This window comes from Chiloscyllium plagiosum, unplaced genomic scaffold, assembly GCF_037043375.1.
Source record: "Chiloscyllium plagiosum isolate Xiang-an unplaced genomic scaffold, Cpla_swu_hap1 HiC_scaffold_46, whole genome shotgun sequence".
NCBI lineage: Eukaryota > Metazoa > Chordata > Chondrichthyes > Orectolobiformes > Hemiscylliidae > Chiloscyllium > Chiloscyllium plagiosum.
Window position 1 is genome coordinate 4,580,605 of NW_028270184.1, and position 17,659 is coordinate 4,598,263.

Consider the following 17,659-nt stretch of genomic DNA (forward strand, 5'->3'; position numbering starts at 1 on the left):
TGTGAGAGAATATCTCAGCACGCAGTGAGTGGCAATGACCGAAAGCATGCTGACTCCAAATCCTATATAACTATTCACATTCTCACCCTCCGAATGGAACTGGGCAAAGGGCAACAGACATCTTGTTGATTTGATTTATTACTGTCATACGTATCTCAGTACAGTGAAAAGAGTTGTTCTGTGTGCAGTACAGTCAAATTGTAGCAAACAAAGTGCCTCAGGGTGATAGAACAGAGCGAGGAATACAATGTTACAGCTGTAGAGAAGGTGCACAGGGAGCGAGATCAACGTGAGAGTCCATTCAGGGGTCTAATAACAGCAGGGAAGGAGCTGTTCTTGAACCTGTCAGTGCCTGTGTTTAAGCGTTTGTATCTTTTTGCCAACAGAAGAGGTTGGAGGAGGTTATAACCGGGGTGGGAGGGGTCTTTGACGTCGGCTGCCTCCCTGAGGCAGTGGGAAGCGGAGATGGAGTCGGTGGTTGGAAGGTTGGGTTGTGTGATGGGCTGGGCTGTGTTCACAGCTCCCTGTCGTTTCTCAGGGTCCTGGGCAGAGCAGCTGCTGTGATGTATCTGGATAGAATGGTGCATCTGTAACAATTGGTTAGTCTTTACAGACATACCCAATTTCCTTAACAGAACTCTTTGGATCACTTTGCACAGTCTGTCTCTGTCTCTCTTTATTGGCCTTTTCCTGTGGCCCCTGAGGTGGTGAATTTGGGATAGAAACGTTCAGCTCGCTCAGCCATTTCTGAGGGCAATGAACAGTCAACCCCATCGATGTGTGTCTGGATTCACGTGTAGGCCAGACCAGATAAAGACAGCAGATTTCCCCTCCCCGAAGGGCATTACTGACCCAGACATGGGGGTTTTAACTCCATTGGAGGGCAGTTATGCGGGCACCAATACATTGGATTCTTCCTTTTGTAAACTCCAAGCTCTCTTTATTAAACCCTACTGCGGGAATACAACCCATGTACCCCAGACGCTTTGGGTTGTTAATGTAGTATCACTGATAGCGCACTACAGGCTAAATCAGATTGTACTGGAACTGTGACCTTACCCAAGCCTCCCTGACAAATGTCAGTGCGTGTCGCTCCATCCACGATGAACTGTGGGTTGGAACATATTTCCTGTGGATACATAAAGGCAGTTAGTTGTTGACATCTGTTGGAATCCCGACAGTTCAGAAAGAGGCCATTTGGCCCATTAAGTCCACTCTGCCCCTCTGAAGAGCATCCCACACTACTCCTGTAACCCTGCAATTCCCATGGCTAACCTGCACATCCCTGGGCACTATGGGACAATTTAGCACGGCCAATCCACCCTAACCTGCACATCCCTGGGCACTATGGGACAATTTAGCACGGCCAATCCATCCTAACCTGCACATCCCTGGGCACTATGGGACAATTTAGCACGGCCAATCCACCCTAACCTGCACATCCCAGGGCACTATGGGACAATTTAGCACAGCCAATCCACCCTAACCTGCACATCCCTGGACACTATGGGACAATTTCCCACGGCCAATCCACCCTAACCTGCACATCCCCGGGCACTATGGGACAATTTAGCACGGCCAATCCACCCTAACCTGCACATCCCTGGGCACTATGGGACAATTTAGCACGGCCAATCCATCCTAACCTGCACATCCCTGGGCACTATGGGGCAATTTCCCACAGCCAATCCACCCTAACCTGCACATCGCTGGGCACTATGGGACAATTTAGCACGGCCAATCCACCCTAACCTGCACATCCCTGGGCACTATGGGACAATTTAGCACGGCCAATCCATCCTAACCTGCACATCCCTGGGCACTATGGGGCAATTTCCCACGGCCAATCCACCCTAACCTGCACATCGCTGGGCACTATGGGACAATTTAGCACGGCCAATCCACCCTAACCTGCACATCCCTGGGCACTATGGGGCAATTTCCCACGGCCAATCCACCCTAACCTGCACATCGCTGGGCACTATGGGGCAATTTCCCATGGTCAATACACCCTAACCTGCACATCCTTGGACACTATGGGCAATTTCCCATGGTCAATACACCCTAACCTGCACATCCCTGGGCACTATAGCACGGCCAATCCACCCTAACCTACACATCCTTGGGCACATGGGGTAATTGAGCACGGCCGATCCACCCTAACCTGCACATCTTTGGACTGTGGGAGCAAACCAATGCAAGTCTCTGGGAGAATGTACCCGCTGCACACAATGGCCTGGGGCTGGAATCGAACCTGGGTCCCTGGTGCAGTGAGGCAGCAGTGCTAACCACTGAGCCACCGTGCCCCCCCAGAACCATTGAGGTTAACTGTGCTCCAATCAAACCTTCAGTAGGGTATACCTGAGCCATTATTACCGTCAAGGTGACATCTATTGGCCGTGTCTGTTAATCTGACTGGGACGCTCACGCTCACACTCAGAGACATCAGTACGAGAGCACTGTGTTGTTTTCCTGTAATAACAAGCAGCTGGAAGTTTGGGATCCCATCCCTACAGGTGGTGTTCCCCAGTCTGTGTGTGATCTTCCCAGTGAAATGCACACTGCACAGTGAGACAGTGACTGGGCTGAAAGAAGTAAACATGAAATACTGCTCGAGTTGGAAGGTGTGTTTGAAACCTCTGACAAGGAGGTGAGAGGGGAGTGTTACACTTTCTGCAATTGTGAAGGAGTGAGGAAGTGTTGGGAATGATGGAGGAGTCCTGATGGAACATTGCAACAAGGGTCCGTCCCATCTGGAGGAACCACACCTCCTGACCCAGCTGGGGCATTGAACAACCTCTCGGACTCAACTGGAAACTGCACAACCTCGAAGCGTGGATTCAGACCGGCTTCCCTCTAACAACGGCCCGTTCCCTCTGCCCTGTCAGTTATCGGCTGCTCGTGTTCCCTGTCCTCATTATATCCAGGGTCATTTTCACACTCACCGCCCCGCTCACACTCACTGACCTGACCACTCACCGCCCCGCTCACACTCACCGACCTGACCACACACTGCCCCGCTCACACTCACTGGCCTGACTACTCACCGCCCCGCTCACACTCACTGACCTGACCACTCACCGCCCCGCTCACACTCACTGACCTGACCACTCACCACCCCGCTCACACTCACTGACCTGACCACACACTGCCCCGCTCACACTCACCGACCTGACCACACACTGCCCCGCTCACACTCACTGGCCTGACTACTGACACCGCCCCGCTCACACTCACTGACCCGACCACAATCATCATCCCGCTCACACTCACTGACCTGATGTGGTGAAACGGTTAAAAATTATGTCCCAATACATGAGTGAATCTAACCGGAATGGAGGTGTTGCTTAGTCCCGTGTGAATCTTATTACACACCTCCCCGTGTGAATCTTCTTATCTGTATGTAACCAGAATGGAATGTGTTTTTTAGCCTTGCTCTGCTGTTCACATGAATGTTTATATCTGGAAAAGAGTATATCAGCTGGAAAAGTCTCCAGTTCGGTGAGTCTGCTCCGGGGTTACGTTTAACCGCCGAGCGTGGGTTGTTGGCAACCGCTCTACGAGAACTGACGGCTCCCAGTTCCGGTAACATGTAGAGTGAGTATAAGCCAGACCCGTTGTATGAGACCTGGTTGTGGCGACGCTGCGGGGAATAAAATGCCCATATTCTAGCAGACTCGCCTCTTGGTCGTTTGTTCTGTGTCAGACTACTCTCCTACGAACCTGACCTTGAGAATTTTTTAAAACATTTGGCGTAGTCGGCAGGATCAATCGCAATTGAGGAGAGATTTTGATACAGAACAATGTTTTGGAAAAAGTCTAAGAAACCAGAAGAACAAACTGTGGAGGTCCCGACCGTCCCGGGATGGCATGGATGTGGGCATGTACATGGCAGTTTGTTTGAGAGAGGATCCCAGTCCTGCCGAAGAACCCCTTGCCTGGGGTACAGCGGAGGATGTGGGCATGTAAGCGGAGTTAACAGAATTGAATGGGATTGAACTGAACTGAACTGAGTGGAACTGAAGTGAATCAAACTGAACAGAACAAAATGGAACTGAGCTAAATTGAATTGAAATGGACGGAACTGAATTGAACACAATTGAATTGAACTGAACAGACCTGAACTGAGCTGAATTGAACTACACTGAATTGACTGAACTGAAATTAACTGAAACGAATTGAACTGAATTAAGCATAATGTAACACATGTATTGGGCCAAGCAGTGGAATGTGGTGTAAAATTATGTCCCAATACATGTGTGAATCATAATGTAACACATGTATTGGGCCAAGCAGTGGAATGTGGTGAAACGGTTAAAAATTATGTCCCAATACATGTGTGAATCTAACCGGAATGGAGGTGTTGCTTAGTCCCGTGTGAATCTTATTACACACCTCCCCGTGTGAATCTTCTTATCTGTATGTAACCAGAATGGAATGTGTTTTTTAGCCTTGCTCTGCTGTTCACATGAATGTTTATATCTGGAAAAGAGTATATCAGCTGGAAAAGTCTCCAGTTCGGTGAGTCTGCTCCGGGGTTACGTTTAACCGCCGAGCGTGGGTTGTTGGCAACCGCTCTACGAGAACTGACGGCTCCCAGTTCCGGTAACATGTAGAGTGAGTATAAGCCAGACCCGGGAGTCTGCTCCGGGGTTACGTTTAACCGCCGAGCGTGGGTTGTTGGCAACCGCTCTACGAGAACTGACGGCTCCCAGTTCCGGTAACATGTAGAGTGAGTATAAGCCAGACCCGTTGTATGAGACCTGGTTGTGGCGACGCTGCGGGGAATAAAATGCCCATATTCTAGCAGACTCGCCTCTTGGTCGTTTGTTCTGTGTCAGACTACTCTCCTACGAACCTGACCTTGAGAATTTTTTAAAACACCTGACCACTCACCGCCCCGCTCACACTCACTGACCTGACCACTCACCGCCCCGCTCACACTCACTGACCTGACCACAATCATCATCCCGCTCACACTCACTGACCTGACCACTCACCGCCCCGCTCACACTCACTGACCTGACCACTCACCGCCCCACTCACACTCACTGACCTGACCACTCACCGCCCCGCTCACACTCACTGACCTGACCACTCACCGCCCCGCTCACACTCACTGACCTGACCACTCACCGCCCCGCTCACGCTCACTGACCTGACCACTCACCGCCCCGCTCACGCTCACTGACCTGACCACTCACCGCCCCGCTCACACTCACTGACCTGACCACACACTGCCCCGCTCCCACTCATTGACCTGATCACACTCACTGACCTGACCACTCACCGCCCCGCTCACACTCACTGACCTGACCACTCTCTGCCCCACTCACACTCACTGACCTGACCACTCACCGCCCCGCTCACACTCACTGACCTGACCACACACTGCCCCGCTCCCACTCATTGACCTGATCACACTCACTGACCTGACCACTCACCGCCCCGCTCACACTCACTGACCTGACCACTCTCTGCCCCACTCACACTCACTGACCTGACCACTCACCGCCCCGCTCACACTCACTGACCTGACCACACACTGCCCCGCTCACACTCACTGACCTGATCACACTCACTGACCTGACCACACACTGCCCCGCTCACACTCACTGACCTGACCACTCTCCACCCCTCTCACACTCACTGACCTGACCACACACTGCCCCGCTCACACTCACTGACCTGACCACACACTGCCCCGCTCACACTCACTGGCCTGACTACTGACACCGCCCCGCTCACACTCACTGACCTGACCACAATCACCATCCCGCTCACACTCACTGGCCTGACTAAGGTCATCGCCCCACTCATACTCACTGACCTGACCACACACTGCCCTGCTCACACTCACTGACCTGACCACACACCGCCCCGCTCACACTCACTGACCTGACCACTCTCCACCCCGCTCACACTCACTGACCTGACCACACACTGCCCCGACCACACACTGCCCCGCTCACACTCACTGGCCTGACTACTGACACCGCCCCGCTCACACTCTCTGCCCCACACACTCACTGACTTGCCCACACACTGCCACGCTCACACTGGCCTGACTACTGACACCGCCCCGCTCACACTCACTGCCCCGCCCACACTCACCGACCTGACCACACACTGCCCCGCTCACACTCACTGGCCTGACTACTGACACCGCCCTGCCCACACACCGCCCCACTCACACTCACTGACCTGACCACAATCATCATCCCGCTCACACTCACTGGCCTGACTACTGACACCGCCCTGTTCTCACTCACTGACCCGCTCACACTCACTGACCTGACCACACACCGCCCCGCTCACACTCACTGACCTGACCACAATCATCATCCCGCTCACACTCACTGACCTGACCACAATCATCATCCCGCTCACACTCACTGGCCTGACTACTGACACCGCCCTGTTCTCACTCACTGACCCGCTCACACTCACTGACCTGACCACACACCGCCCCGCTCACACTCACTGACCTGACCACAATCATCATCCCGCTCACACTCACTGACCTGACCACAATCATCATCCCGCTCACACTCACTGGCCTGACTACTGACACCGCCCTGTTCTCACTCACTGACCCGCTCACACTCACTGACCTGACCACACACCGCCCCGCTCACACTCACTGACCTGACCACAATCATCATCCCGCTCACACTCACTGACCTGACCACAATCATCATCCCGCTCACACTCACTGGCCTGACTAAGGTCACCGCTCCGTTCTCACTCACCGACCCGCTCACACTCACTGACCTGACCACACACCGCCCCGCTCACACTCACCGACCTGACCACACACCGCCCCGCTCACACTCACTGACCTGACCACAATCATCATCCCGCTCACACTCAGTGGCCTGACTACTGACACTGCCCCGCTCACACTCACCGACCTGACCACAATCATCATCCCGCTCACACTCACCGCCCCGCTCACACTTACCACCCCACTCACACTCACCGACCTGACCACAATCTTCATCCCGTTCACACTCACCACCCCGCTCACACTCACTGACCTGACCACAATCATCATCCCACTCACACTCAGTGGCCTGACTACTGACACTGCCCCGCTCACACTCACCGACCTGACCACAATCATCATCCCGCTCACACTCACCGCCCCGCTCACACTTACCGCCCCACTCACACTCACCGACCTGACCACAATCTTCATCCCGTTCACACTCACCACCCCGCTCACACTCACTGACCTGACCACAATCATCATCCCGCTCACACTCACTGGCCTGACGACAGACACTGCCCTGCTCGGACTCACCGCCCCGCTCACACTTCACCAACCTGACTAAGGTCACCGTCCCACTCACACTCTCTGCTCTGCCCTGCTCACACTCACTGACCTGACCACACTCACCACCCTGCTCACACTCGGACCTGACTACTGACACCGCCCCGCTCACGCTCACCGCCCCACACACACTCACTGACCTGACCACACACCACCCCGCTCACACTCACTGACCTGACCACAATCATCATCCCGCTCACACTCACCAACCTGACCACACACCGCCCGCTCTCACACTCACTGACCCACTCACACTCACTGACCTGACCACACACCGCCCCGCTCACACTCACTGACCTGACCACACAACACCCCGCTCACACTAACCAACCTGACTAAGATCACTGCCCACTCTCACTCTCTGCCCTGCTCACACTCACTGACATGACCACACTCACCGCCCCGCTCACACTCTGACCTGACTACTGACACCGTCCCGCACACACTCACCGCCCCGCACACACTCACTGACTTGACCACACACGCCCTCTCACACTCACTGACCTGACCACAATCATCATCCCGCTCACACTCACCGCCCCGCGCACACTCACTGACTTGACCACACACTGCCCTCTCACACTCACTGACCTGACCACAATCATCATCCCGCTCACACTCACCGACCTGCTCACACTCACCAACCTGACCACACACCGCCCCGCTCACACTGCCCCGCTCACACTCACCGACCCACTCACACTCACTGACCTGACGACACACCGCCCCGCTCACACTCACCAACCTGACTAGAGACACCGCCCCGCACACACTCACCGACCTGACCACACACCGCCCTGCTCACACTCACTGACCTGACCACAATCATCATCCCGCTCACACTCACCGACCTGACTAGAGATACCGCCCTGCTCACACTCACCGCTCCGTTCACACTCACCTTTGGCCTTTTCCAGCAGATGCCGTAGGTTTTGGAGGAGTGCGGACCCAGCTCTTTATACCCAATACTGGTGGAGCCTGCAGGGAAATGCGGATCCTCGAACAGACCCCCTCGGGCGAGGTAGTCATCACGGAGGCTCTCGTAATCCTGCCCGAGGTACTTGAAGGCCTGGTCGTGTCTGCCTGCCCCGAGCTGTTTCTGCCTCTGTTTGTAAACTCTCCCTGCAAAGCCTGAGTGCATCCTCGCATCAGCTCAGTCTGCAGCCTGCACGTGGATAAACACCTACACAAGGAAGACAGCAAGAGGCAGAACCCAGTCAGAACTCCGAAACAAGACGCCAGTATTTACAAACCTCAAGTCTGGGAGATCTATACCTCAGAAATAGGCCCTTCAAGCCATCGAATCTGTGCTCGTGAAAATCAACCACCAAACTACATACAGGCCGCACGCTGGCTCGCCTTGCTGCCCCACACCCAGCCGACGATCCAGGTCTCCCTATCCCCCTGTCCCTCGACAGAGCATCCCACCCTATTCCCGTAGCCCCCGCATTTCCCATGAATCACACACCCACCTTGCACATCCCTGGGCACTATGGGACAATTTAGCACGGCCAATCCACCCTAACCTGCACATCCCTGGGCACTATGGGACAATTTAGCACAGCCAATCCACCCTAACCTGCACATCCCTGGACACTATGGGACAATTTAGCACGGCCAATCCACCCTAACCTGCACATCCCTGGGCACTATGGGGCAATTTCCCATGGCCAATCCACCCTAACCTGCACATCCCTGGGCACTATGGGATAAATTCCCACGGCCAATCCACCCTAACCTGCACATCCCTGGGCACTATGGGACAATTTAGCATGGCACATCCATCCTGACCTGCACATCCCTGGGCACTATGGGACAATTTAGCACGGCCAATCCATCCTAACCTGCACATCCCTGGGGGCACGATGGGACAATTTTCCATGGCCAATCCACCCTAACCTGAACATCCCTGGGCACTATGGGATAATTTCCCACGGCCACTCCACCCTAACCCGCACATCCCTGGACACTATGGGACAATTTCCAATGGCCAACCCACCCTAACCCGCACATCCCTGGACACTATGGGACAATTTCCCATGGCCAATCCACCCTAACCTGCACATCCCTGGACACAATGGACAATTTAGCATGGCCAACTCACCCTAACCTGTACATCCCTGGAAACTATGGGATAATTTAGCACGGCCAATCCACCCTAACCTGCACATCCCTGGGCACTGTGGAACAATTTAGCACGGCCAATCCACCCTAACCTGCACATCCCTGGGCACTATGGGGCAATTTAGCACGGCCAATCCACACTAACCTGCACATCCCTGGGCACTGTGGGACAATTTAGCACGGCCAATCCATCGTAACCTGCACATCCCTGGGCACTACGTGACAATTTCCCACGGCCAATCCACCCTAACCTGCACATCATTGGACACTATGGGATAATTTAGCATGGCCAACCCATCCTCTCCTGCACATCCCTGGGCACTATGGGACAATTTAGCACGGCCAATCCATCCGAACTTGCACATCCCTTGGCACTATGGGACAATTTAGCACGGCCAACTCACCCTAACCTGCACACCCCTGGACACTATGGGACAATTTAGCATGGCCAAATCACCCTAACCTGTACATCCCTGGAAACTATGGGATAATTTCCCACGGCAAATCCACCCTAACTTGCACATCCCTGGGCACTACGGGACAATTTAGCACAGCCAATCCACCCTAGCCTGCACATCCCTGGGCACTGTGGAACAATTTAGCACGGCCAATCTCCCCTAACCTGCACATCCCTGGGCATTATGGGGCAATTTTGCACAGCCAATCCACCCTAACCTGCACATCCGTGGGCACTGTGGGACAATTTAGCACTGCCAATACACCCTAACCTGCACATCCCTAGACACTATGGGATAATTTCCCAAGGCCAACCCACCCTAATCTGCACATCCCTGGGCACTATGGGATAATTTCCCACAGCCAATCCACCCTAACCTGAACATCCCTGGGCACTGTGGGACAATTTAGCACGGCCAATACACCCTAACCTGCACATCCCTGGGCACTACGGGACAATTTAGCACAGCCAATCCACCCTAACCTGCACATCCCTGGGCACTGTGGGACAATTTAGCACGGCCAATCCACCCTAACCTGTACATCCCTAGACACTATGGGATAATTTTCCAAGGCCAACCCACCCTATTCTGCACATCCCTGGGCACTATGGGATAATTTCCCACGGCCAATCCACCCTAACCGGCACATCCCTGGGCACTGTGGTACAATTTAGCACGGCCAATACACCCTAACCTGCACATCCCTGGGCACTATGGGATAATTTCCCACGACCACTCCACCCTAACCTGCACATCCCTGGGCACTATGGGATAATTTAGCACAGCCAATAAACCCTAACCTGCACATCCCTGGACACTATGGGATAATTTCCCACGGCCAACCCACCCTAACCTGCGCATCCCTGGACACAATGGGACAATTTAGCACGGCCAATCCACCCTAACCTGACCATCCCTGGGCACTATGGGAAAATTTCCCACGGCCAACACACCCTAACCCGCACATCCCTGGACACTATGGGACAATTTCCCATGGCCAATCCACCCTAACCTGCACATCCCTGGACACTATGGGACAATTTAGCACGGCCAGACCACCCTAACCTGCACATCCCTGGGCACTGTGGGACAATTTAGCACGGCCAATCACCCTAACCTGTACATCCCGAGACACTATGGGATAATTTCCCAAGGCCAACCCACCCTAATCTGCACATCCCTGGGCACTATGGGATAATTTCCCACGGCCAATCCACCCTAACCTGCACATCCCTGGGCACTGTGGGACAATTTAGCACGGCCAATACACCCTAACCTGTACATCCCTAGACACTATGGGATAATTTCCCAAGGCCAACCCACCCTAATCTGCACATCCCTGGGCACTATGGGATAATTTCCCACGGCTAATCCACCCTAACCGGCACATCCCTGGGCACTGTGGGACAATTTAGCACGGCCAATACATCCTAACCTGCACATCCCTGGACACTATGGGATAATTTCCCATGCCCAATCCACCCTAACCAGCACATCCCTGGACACTATGGGACAATTTAGCACGGCCAACTCACCCTAACCTGTACATCCCTAGACACTATGGGATAATTTCCCAAGGCCAACCCACCCTAATCTACACATCCCTGGGCACTATGGGATAATTTCCCACGGCCAGTCCACCCGAACCTGCACATCCCTGGGCACTGTGGAACAATTTAGCACGGCCAATCCACCCTAACCTGCACATCCCTGGGCACTATGGGGCAATTTTGCACAGCCAATCCACCTCAACCTGCACATCCCTGGGCACTGTGGGACAATTTAGCACGGCCAATACACCCTAACCTGCACATCCCTGGGCACTACGGGACAATTTAGCACGGCCAATCCACCCTAACCTGTACATCCCTAGACACTATGGGATAATTTCCCAAGGCCAACCCACCCTAATCTGCACATCCCTGGGCACTATGGGATAATTTCCCACGGCCAGTCCACCCTAACCTGCACATCCCTGGACACTATGGGACAATTTAGCACGGCCAATACACCCTAACCTGCATATCCCTGGACACTATGGGATAATTTCCCATGGGCAATCCACCCTAACCAGCACATCCCTGGACACTATGGGACAATTTAGCACGGCCAACTCACCCTAATCTGCACATCCCTAGACACTATGGGATAATTTCCCAAGGCCAACCCATCCTAATCTGCACATCCCTGGGCACTATGGGATAATTTCCCACGGCCAGTCCACCCTAACCTGCACATCCCTGGACACTATGGGACAATTTAGCACGGCCAACTCACCCTAACCTGTACATCCCTGGACACTATGGGATAATTTCCCAAGGCCAACCCACCCTAATCTGCACATCCCTGGGCACTATGGGATAATTTCCCACGACCACTCCACCCTAACCTGCACATCCCTGGGCACTATGGGATAATTTAGCACGGCCAACTCACCCTAACCTGTACATCCCTGGACACTATGGGATAATTTCCCAAGGCCAACCCACCCTAATCTGCACATCCCTGGGCACTATGGGATAATTTCCCACGGCCCATCCACCCTAACCAGCACATCCCTGGACACTATGGGACAATTTCCCACGGCCAACCCACCCTAACCTGCGCATCCCTGGACACAATGGGACAATTTAGCACGGCCAATACACCCTAACCTGACCATCCCTGGGCACTATGGGAAAATTTCCCACGGCCAACACACCCTAACCCGCACATCCCTGGACACTATGGGACAATTTCCCATGGCCAATCCACCCTAACCTGCACATCCCTGGACACTATGGGACAATTTAGCACGGCCAGACCACCCTAACCTGCACATCCCTGGGCACTGTGGGACAATTTAGCACGGCCAATCACCCTAACCTGTACATCCCTAGACACTATGGGGCAATTTTGCACGGCCAGACCACCCTAACCTGCACATCCCTGGGCACTGTGGGACAATTTAGCACGGCCAATCACCCTAACCTGTACATCCCTAGACACTATGGGATAATTTCCCAAGGCCAACCCACCCTAATCTGCACATCCCTGGGCACTATGGGATAATTTCCCACGGCCAATTCTCCCTAACCTGCACATCCCTGGGCACTGTGGGACAATTTAGCACGGCCAATACACCCTAACCTGTAAATCCCTAGACACTATGGGATAATTTCCCAAGGCCAACCCACCCTAATCTGCACATCCCTGGGCACTATGGGATAATTTCCCACGGCTAATCCACCCTAACCGGCACATCCCTGGGCACTGTGGGACAATTTAGCACGGCCAATACACCCTAACCTGCACATCCCTGGACACTATGGGATAATTTCCCATGCCCAATCCACCCTAACCAGCACATCCCTGGACACTATGGGACAATTTAGCACGGCCAACTCACCCTAACCTGTACATCCCTAGACACTATGGGATAATTTCCCAAGGCCAACCCACCCTAATCTGCACATCCCTGGGCACTATGGGATAATTTCCCACGGCCAGTCCACCCTAACCTGCACATCCCTGGGCACTGTGGAACAATTCAGCACGGCCAATCCACCCTAACCTGCACATCCCTGGGCACTATGGGGCAATTTTGCACAGCCAATCCACCCCAACCTGCACATCCCTGGGCACTGTGGGACAATTTATCACGGCCAATACACCCTAACCTGCACATCCCTGGGCACTACGGGACAATTTAGCACGGCCAATCCACCCTAACCTGTACATCCCGAGACACTATGGGATAATTTCCCAAGGCCAACCCACCCTAATCTGCACATCCCTGGGCGCTATGGGATAATTTCCCACGGCCAGTCCACCCTAACCTGCACATCCCTGGACACTATGGGACAATTTAGCACGGCCAACTCACCCTAACCTGTACATCCCTGGACACTATGGGATAATTTCCCAAGGCCAACCCACCCTAATCTGCACATCCCTGGGCACTATGGGATAATTTCCCACGACCACTCCACCCTAACCTGCACATCCCTGGACACTATGGGATAATTTCCCACGGCCAACCCACCCTAACCTGCGCATCCCTGGACACAATGGGACAATTTAGCACGGCCAATCCACCCTAACCTGACCATCCCTGGGCACTATGGGAAAATTTCCCACGGCCACTCCAACCTAACCCGCACATCCCTGGACACTATGGGACAATTTCCCACGGCCAACCCACCCTAACCCGCACATCCCTGGACACTATGGGACAATTTCCCATGGCCAATCCACCCTAACCTGCACATCCCTGGACACTATGGGACAATTTAGCATGGCCAACTCACCCTAACCTGTACATCCCTGGAAACTATGGGATAATTTCCGACGGCCAATCCACACTAACTTGCACATCTCTGGGCACTACGGGACAATTTAGCACAGCCAATCCACCCTAGCCTGCACATCCCTGTGCACTGTGGAACAATTTAGCACGGCCAATCCACCCTAATCTGCACATCCCTAGACACTATGGGGCAATTTTGCACGGCCAATCCACCCTAACCTGCACATCCCTGGGCACTGTGGGACAATTTAGCACGGCCAATCACCCTAACCTGTACATCCCTAGACACTATGGGATAATTTCCCAAGGCCAACCCACCCTAATCTGCACATCCCTGGGCACTATGGGATAATTTCCCACGGCCAATCCACCCTAACCTGCACATCCCTGGGCACTGTGGGACAATTTAGCATGGCCAATCCACCCTAACCTGTACATCCCTAGACACTATGGGATAATTTCCCAAGGCCAACCCACCCTAATCTGCACATCCCTGGGCACTATGGGATAATTTCCCACGGCCCATCCACCCTAAAAGGCACATTCCCGGGCACTGTGGGACAATTTAGCACAGCCAATCCACCCTAACCTGCACATCCCTGGGCACTACGGGACAATTTAGCACGGCCAATCCACCCTAACCGGCACATCCCTGGGCACTGTGGTACAATTTAGCACGGCCAATACACCCTAACCTGCACATCCCTGGACACTATGGGATAATTTCCCATGCCCAATCCACCCTAACCAGCACATCCCTGGACACTATGGGACAATTTAGCACGGCCAACTCACCCTAACCTGTACATCCCTAGACACTATGGGATAATTTCCCAAGGCCAACCCACCCTAATCTGCACATCCCTGGGCACTATGGGATAATTTCCCACGGCCAGTCCACCCGAACCTGCACATCCCTGGGCACTGTGGAACAATTTAGCACGGCCAATCCACCCTAACCTGCACATCCCTGGGCACTATGGGGCAATTTTGCACAGCCAATCCACCTCAACCTGCACATCCCTGGGCACTGTGGGACAATTTAGCACGGCCAATACACCCTAACCTGCACATCCCTGGGCACTACGGGACAATTTAGCACGGCCAATCCACCCTAACCTGTACATCCCTAGACACTATGGGATAATTTCCCAAGGCCAACCCACCCTAATCTGCACATCCCTGGGCACTATGGGATAATTTCCCACGGCCAGTCCACCCTAACCTGCACATCCCTGGACACTATGGGACAATTTAGCACGGCCAATACACCCTAACCTGCACATCCCTGGACACTATGGGATAATTTCCCATGGGCAATCCACCCTAACCAGCACATCCCTGGACACTATGGGACAATTTAGCACGGCCAACTCACCCTAACCTGCACATCCCTAGACACTATGGGATAATTTCCCAAGGCCAACCCATCCTAATCTGCACATCCCTGGGCACTATGGGATAATTTCCCACGGCCAGTCCACCCTAACCTGCACATCCCTGGACACTATGGGACAATTTAGCACGGCCAACTCACCCTAACCTGTACATCCCTGGACAGTATGGGATAATTTCCCAAGGCCAACCCACCCTAATCTGCACATCCCTGGGCACTATGGGATAATTTCCCACGACCACTCCACCCTAACCTGCACATCCCTGGGCACTATGGGATAATTTAGCACGGCCAACTCACCCTAACCTGTACATCCCTGGACACTATGGGATAATTTCCCACGACCACTCCACCCTAACCTGCACATCCCTGGGCACTATGGGATAATTTAGCACAGCCAATACACCCTAACCTGCAAATCCCTGGACACTATGGGATAATTTAGCACGGCCAACTCACCCTAACCTGTACATCCCTGGACACTATGGGATAATTTCCCACGACCACTCCACCCTAACCTGCACATCCCTGGGCACTATGGGATAATTTAGCACAGCCAATACACCCTAACCTGCACATCCCTGGACACTATGGGATAATTTCCCACGGCCAACCCACCCTAACCTGCGCATCCCTGGACACAATGGGACAATTTAGCACGGCCAATCCACCCTAACCTGACCATCCCTGGGCACTATGGGAAAATTTCCCACGGCCAACCCACCCTAACCCGCACATCCCTGGACACTATGGGACAATTTCCCATGGCCAATCCACCCTAACCTGCACATCCCTGGACACTATGGGACAATTTAGCATGGCCAACTCACCCTAACCTGTACATCCCTGGAAACTATGGGATAATTTCCCACGGCCAATCCACCCTAACTTGCACATCTCTGGGCACTACGGGACAATTTAGCACAGCCAATCCACCCTAGCCTGCACATCCCTGGGCACTGTGGAACAATTTAATACGGCCAATCCACCCGAACCTGCACATCCCTGGGCACTATGGGGCAATTTTGCACGGCCAGTCCACCCTAACCTGCACATCCCTGGGCACTGTGGGACAATTTAGCACGGCCAATCACCCTAACCTGTACATCCCTAGACACTATGGGATAATTTCCCAAGGCCAACCCACCCTAATCTGCACATCCCTGGGCACTATGGGATAATTTCCCACGGCCAATCCACCCTAACCTGCACATCCCTGGGCACTGTGGGACAATTTAGCACGGCCAATACACCCTAACCTGCACATCCCTGGACACTATGGGATAATTTCCCATGCCCAATCCACCCTAACCAGCACATCCCTGGGCACTGTGGGACAATTTGGCACGGCCAATACACCCTAACCTGCACATCCCTGGACACTATGGGATAATTTCCCATGCCCAATCCACCCTAACCAGCACATCCCTGGACACTATGGGACAATTTAGCACGGCCAACTCACCCTAACCTGTACATCCCTAGACACTATGGGATAATTTCCCAAGGCCAACCCACCCTAATCTGCACATCCCTGGGCACTATGGGATAATTTCCCATGGCCAATCCACCCTAACCTGCACATCCGTGGGCACTGTGGGACAATTTAGCACTGCCAATACACCCTAACCTGCACATCCCTAGACACTATGGGATAATTTCCCAAGGCCAACCCACCCTAATCTGCACATCCCTGGGCACGATGGGATAATTTCCCACAGCCAATCCACCCTAACCTGCACATCCCTGGGCACTGTGGGACAATTTAGCACGGCCAATACACCCTAACCTGCACATCCCTGGGCACTACGGGACAATTTAGCACAGCCAATCCACCCTAACCTGCACATCCCTGGGCACTGTGGGACAATTTAGCACGGCCAATCCACCCTAACCTGTACATCCCTAGACACTATGGGATAATTTTCCAAGGCCAACCCACCCTATTCTGCACATCCCTGGGCACTATGGGATAATTTCCCACGGCCAATCCACCCTAACCGGCACATCCCTGGGCACTGTGGTACAATTTAGCACGGCCAATACACCCTAACCTG

The 17,659-nt window shown here is 53.6% G+C and overlaps 1 protein-coding gene across 3 annotated transcripts in view; it reads right to left on the bottom strand.

Annotated features, from left to right (window-relative positions):
- Positions 1–17,659, bottom strand: part of LOC122543979 (calpain-1 catalytic subunit-like) — an 86,995-nt gene that overhangs the window by 44,100 nt on the left and 25,236 nt on the right. For all 3 annotated transcript variants that reach the window (XM_087983741.1, XM_087983740.1, XM_087983742.1), the window contains 2 exons: positions 8,238–8,519; positions 1,060–1,129 (listed from right to left, as the gene is read on the bottom strand). In XM_087983741.1, the coding sequence (XP_087839867.1) occupies positions 1,060–1,129; positions 8,238–8,477 (310 nt within the window). In that variant the 5' untranslated portion in view covers positions 8,478–8,519. The remainder of the gene's footprint in view (positions 1–1,059; positions 1,130–8,237; positions 8,520–17,659) is intronic.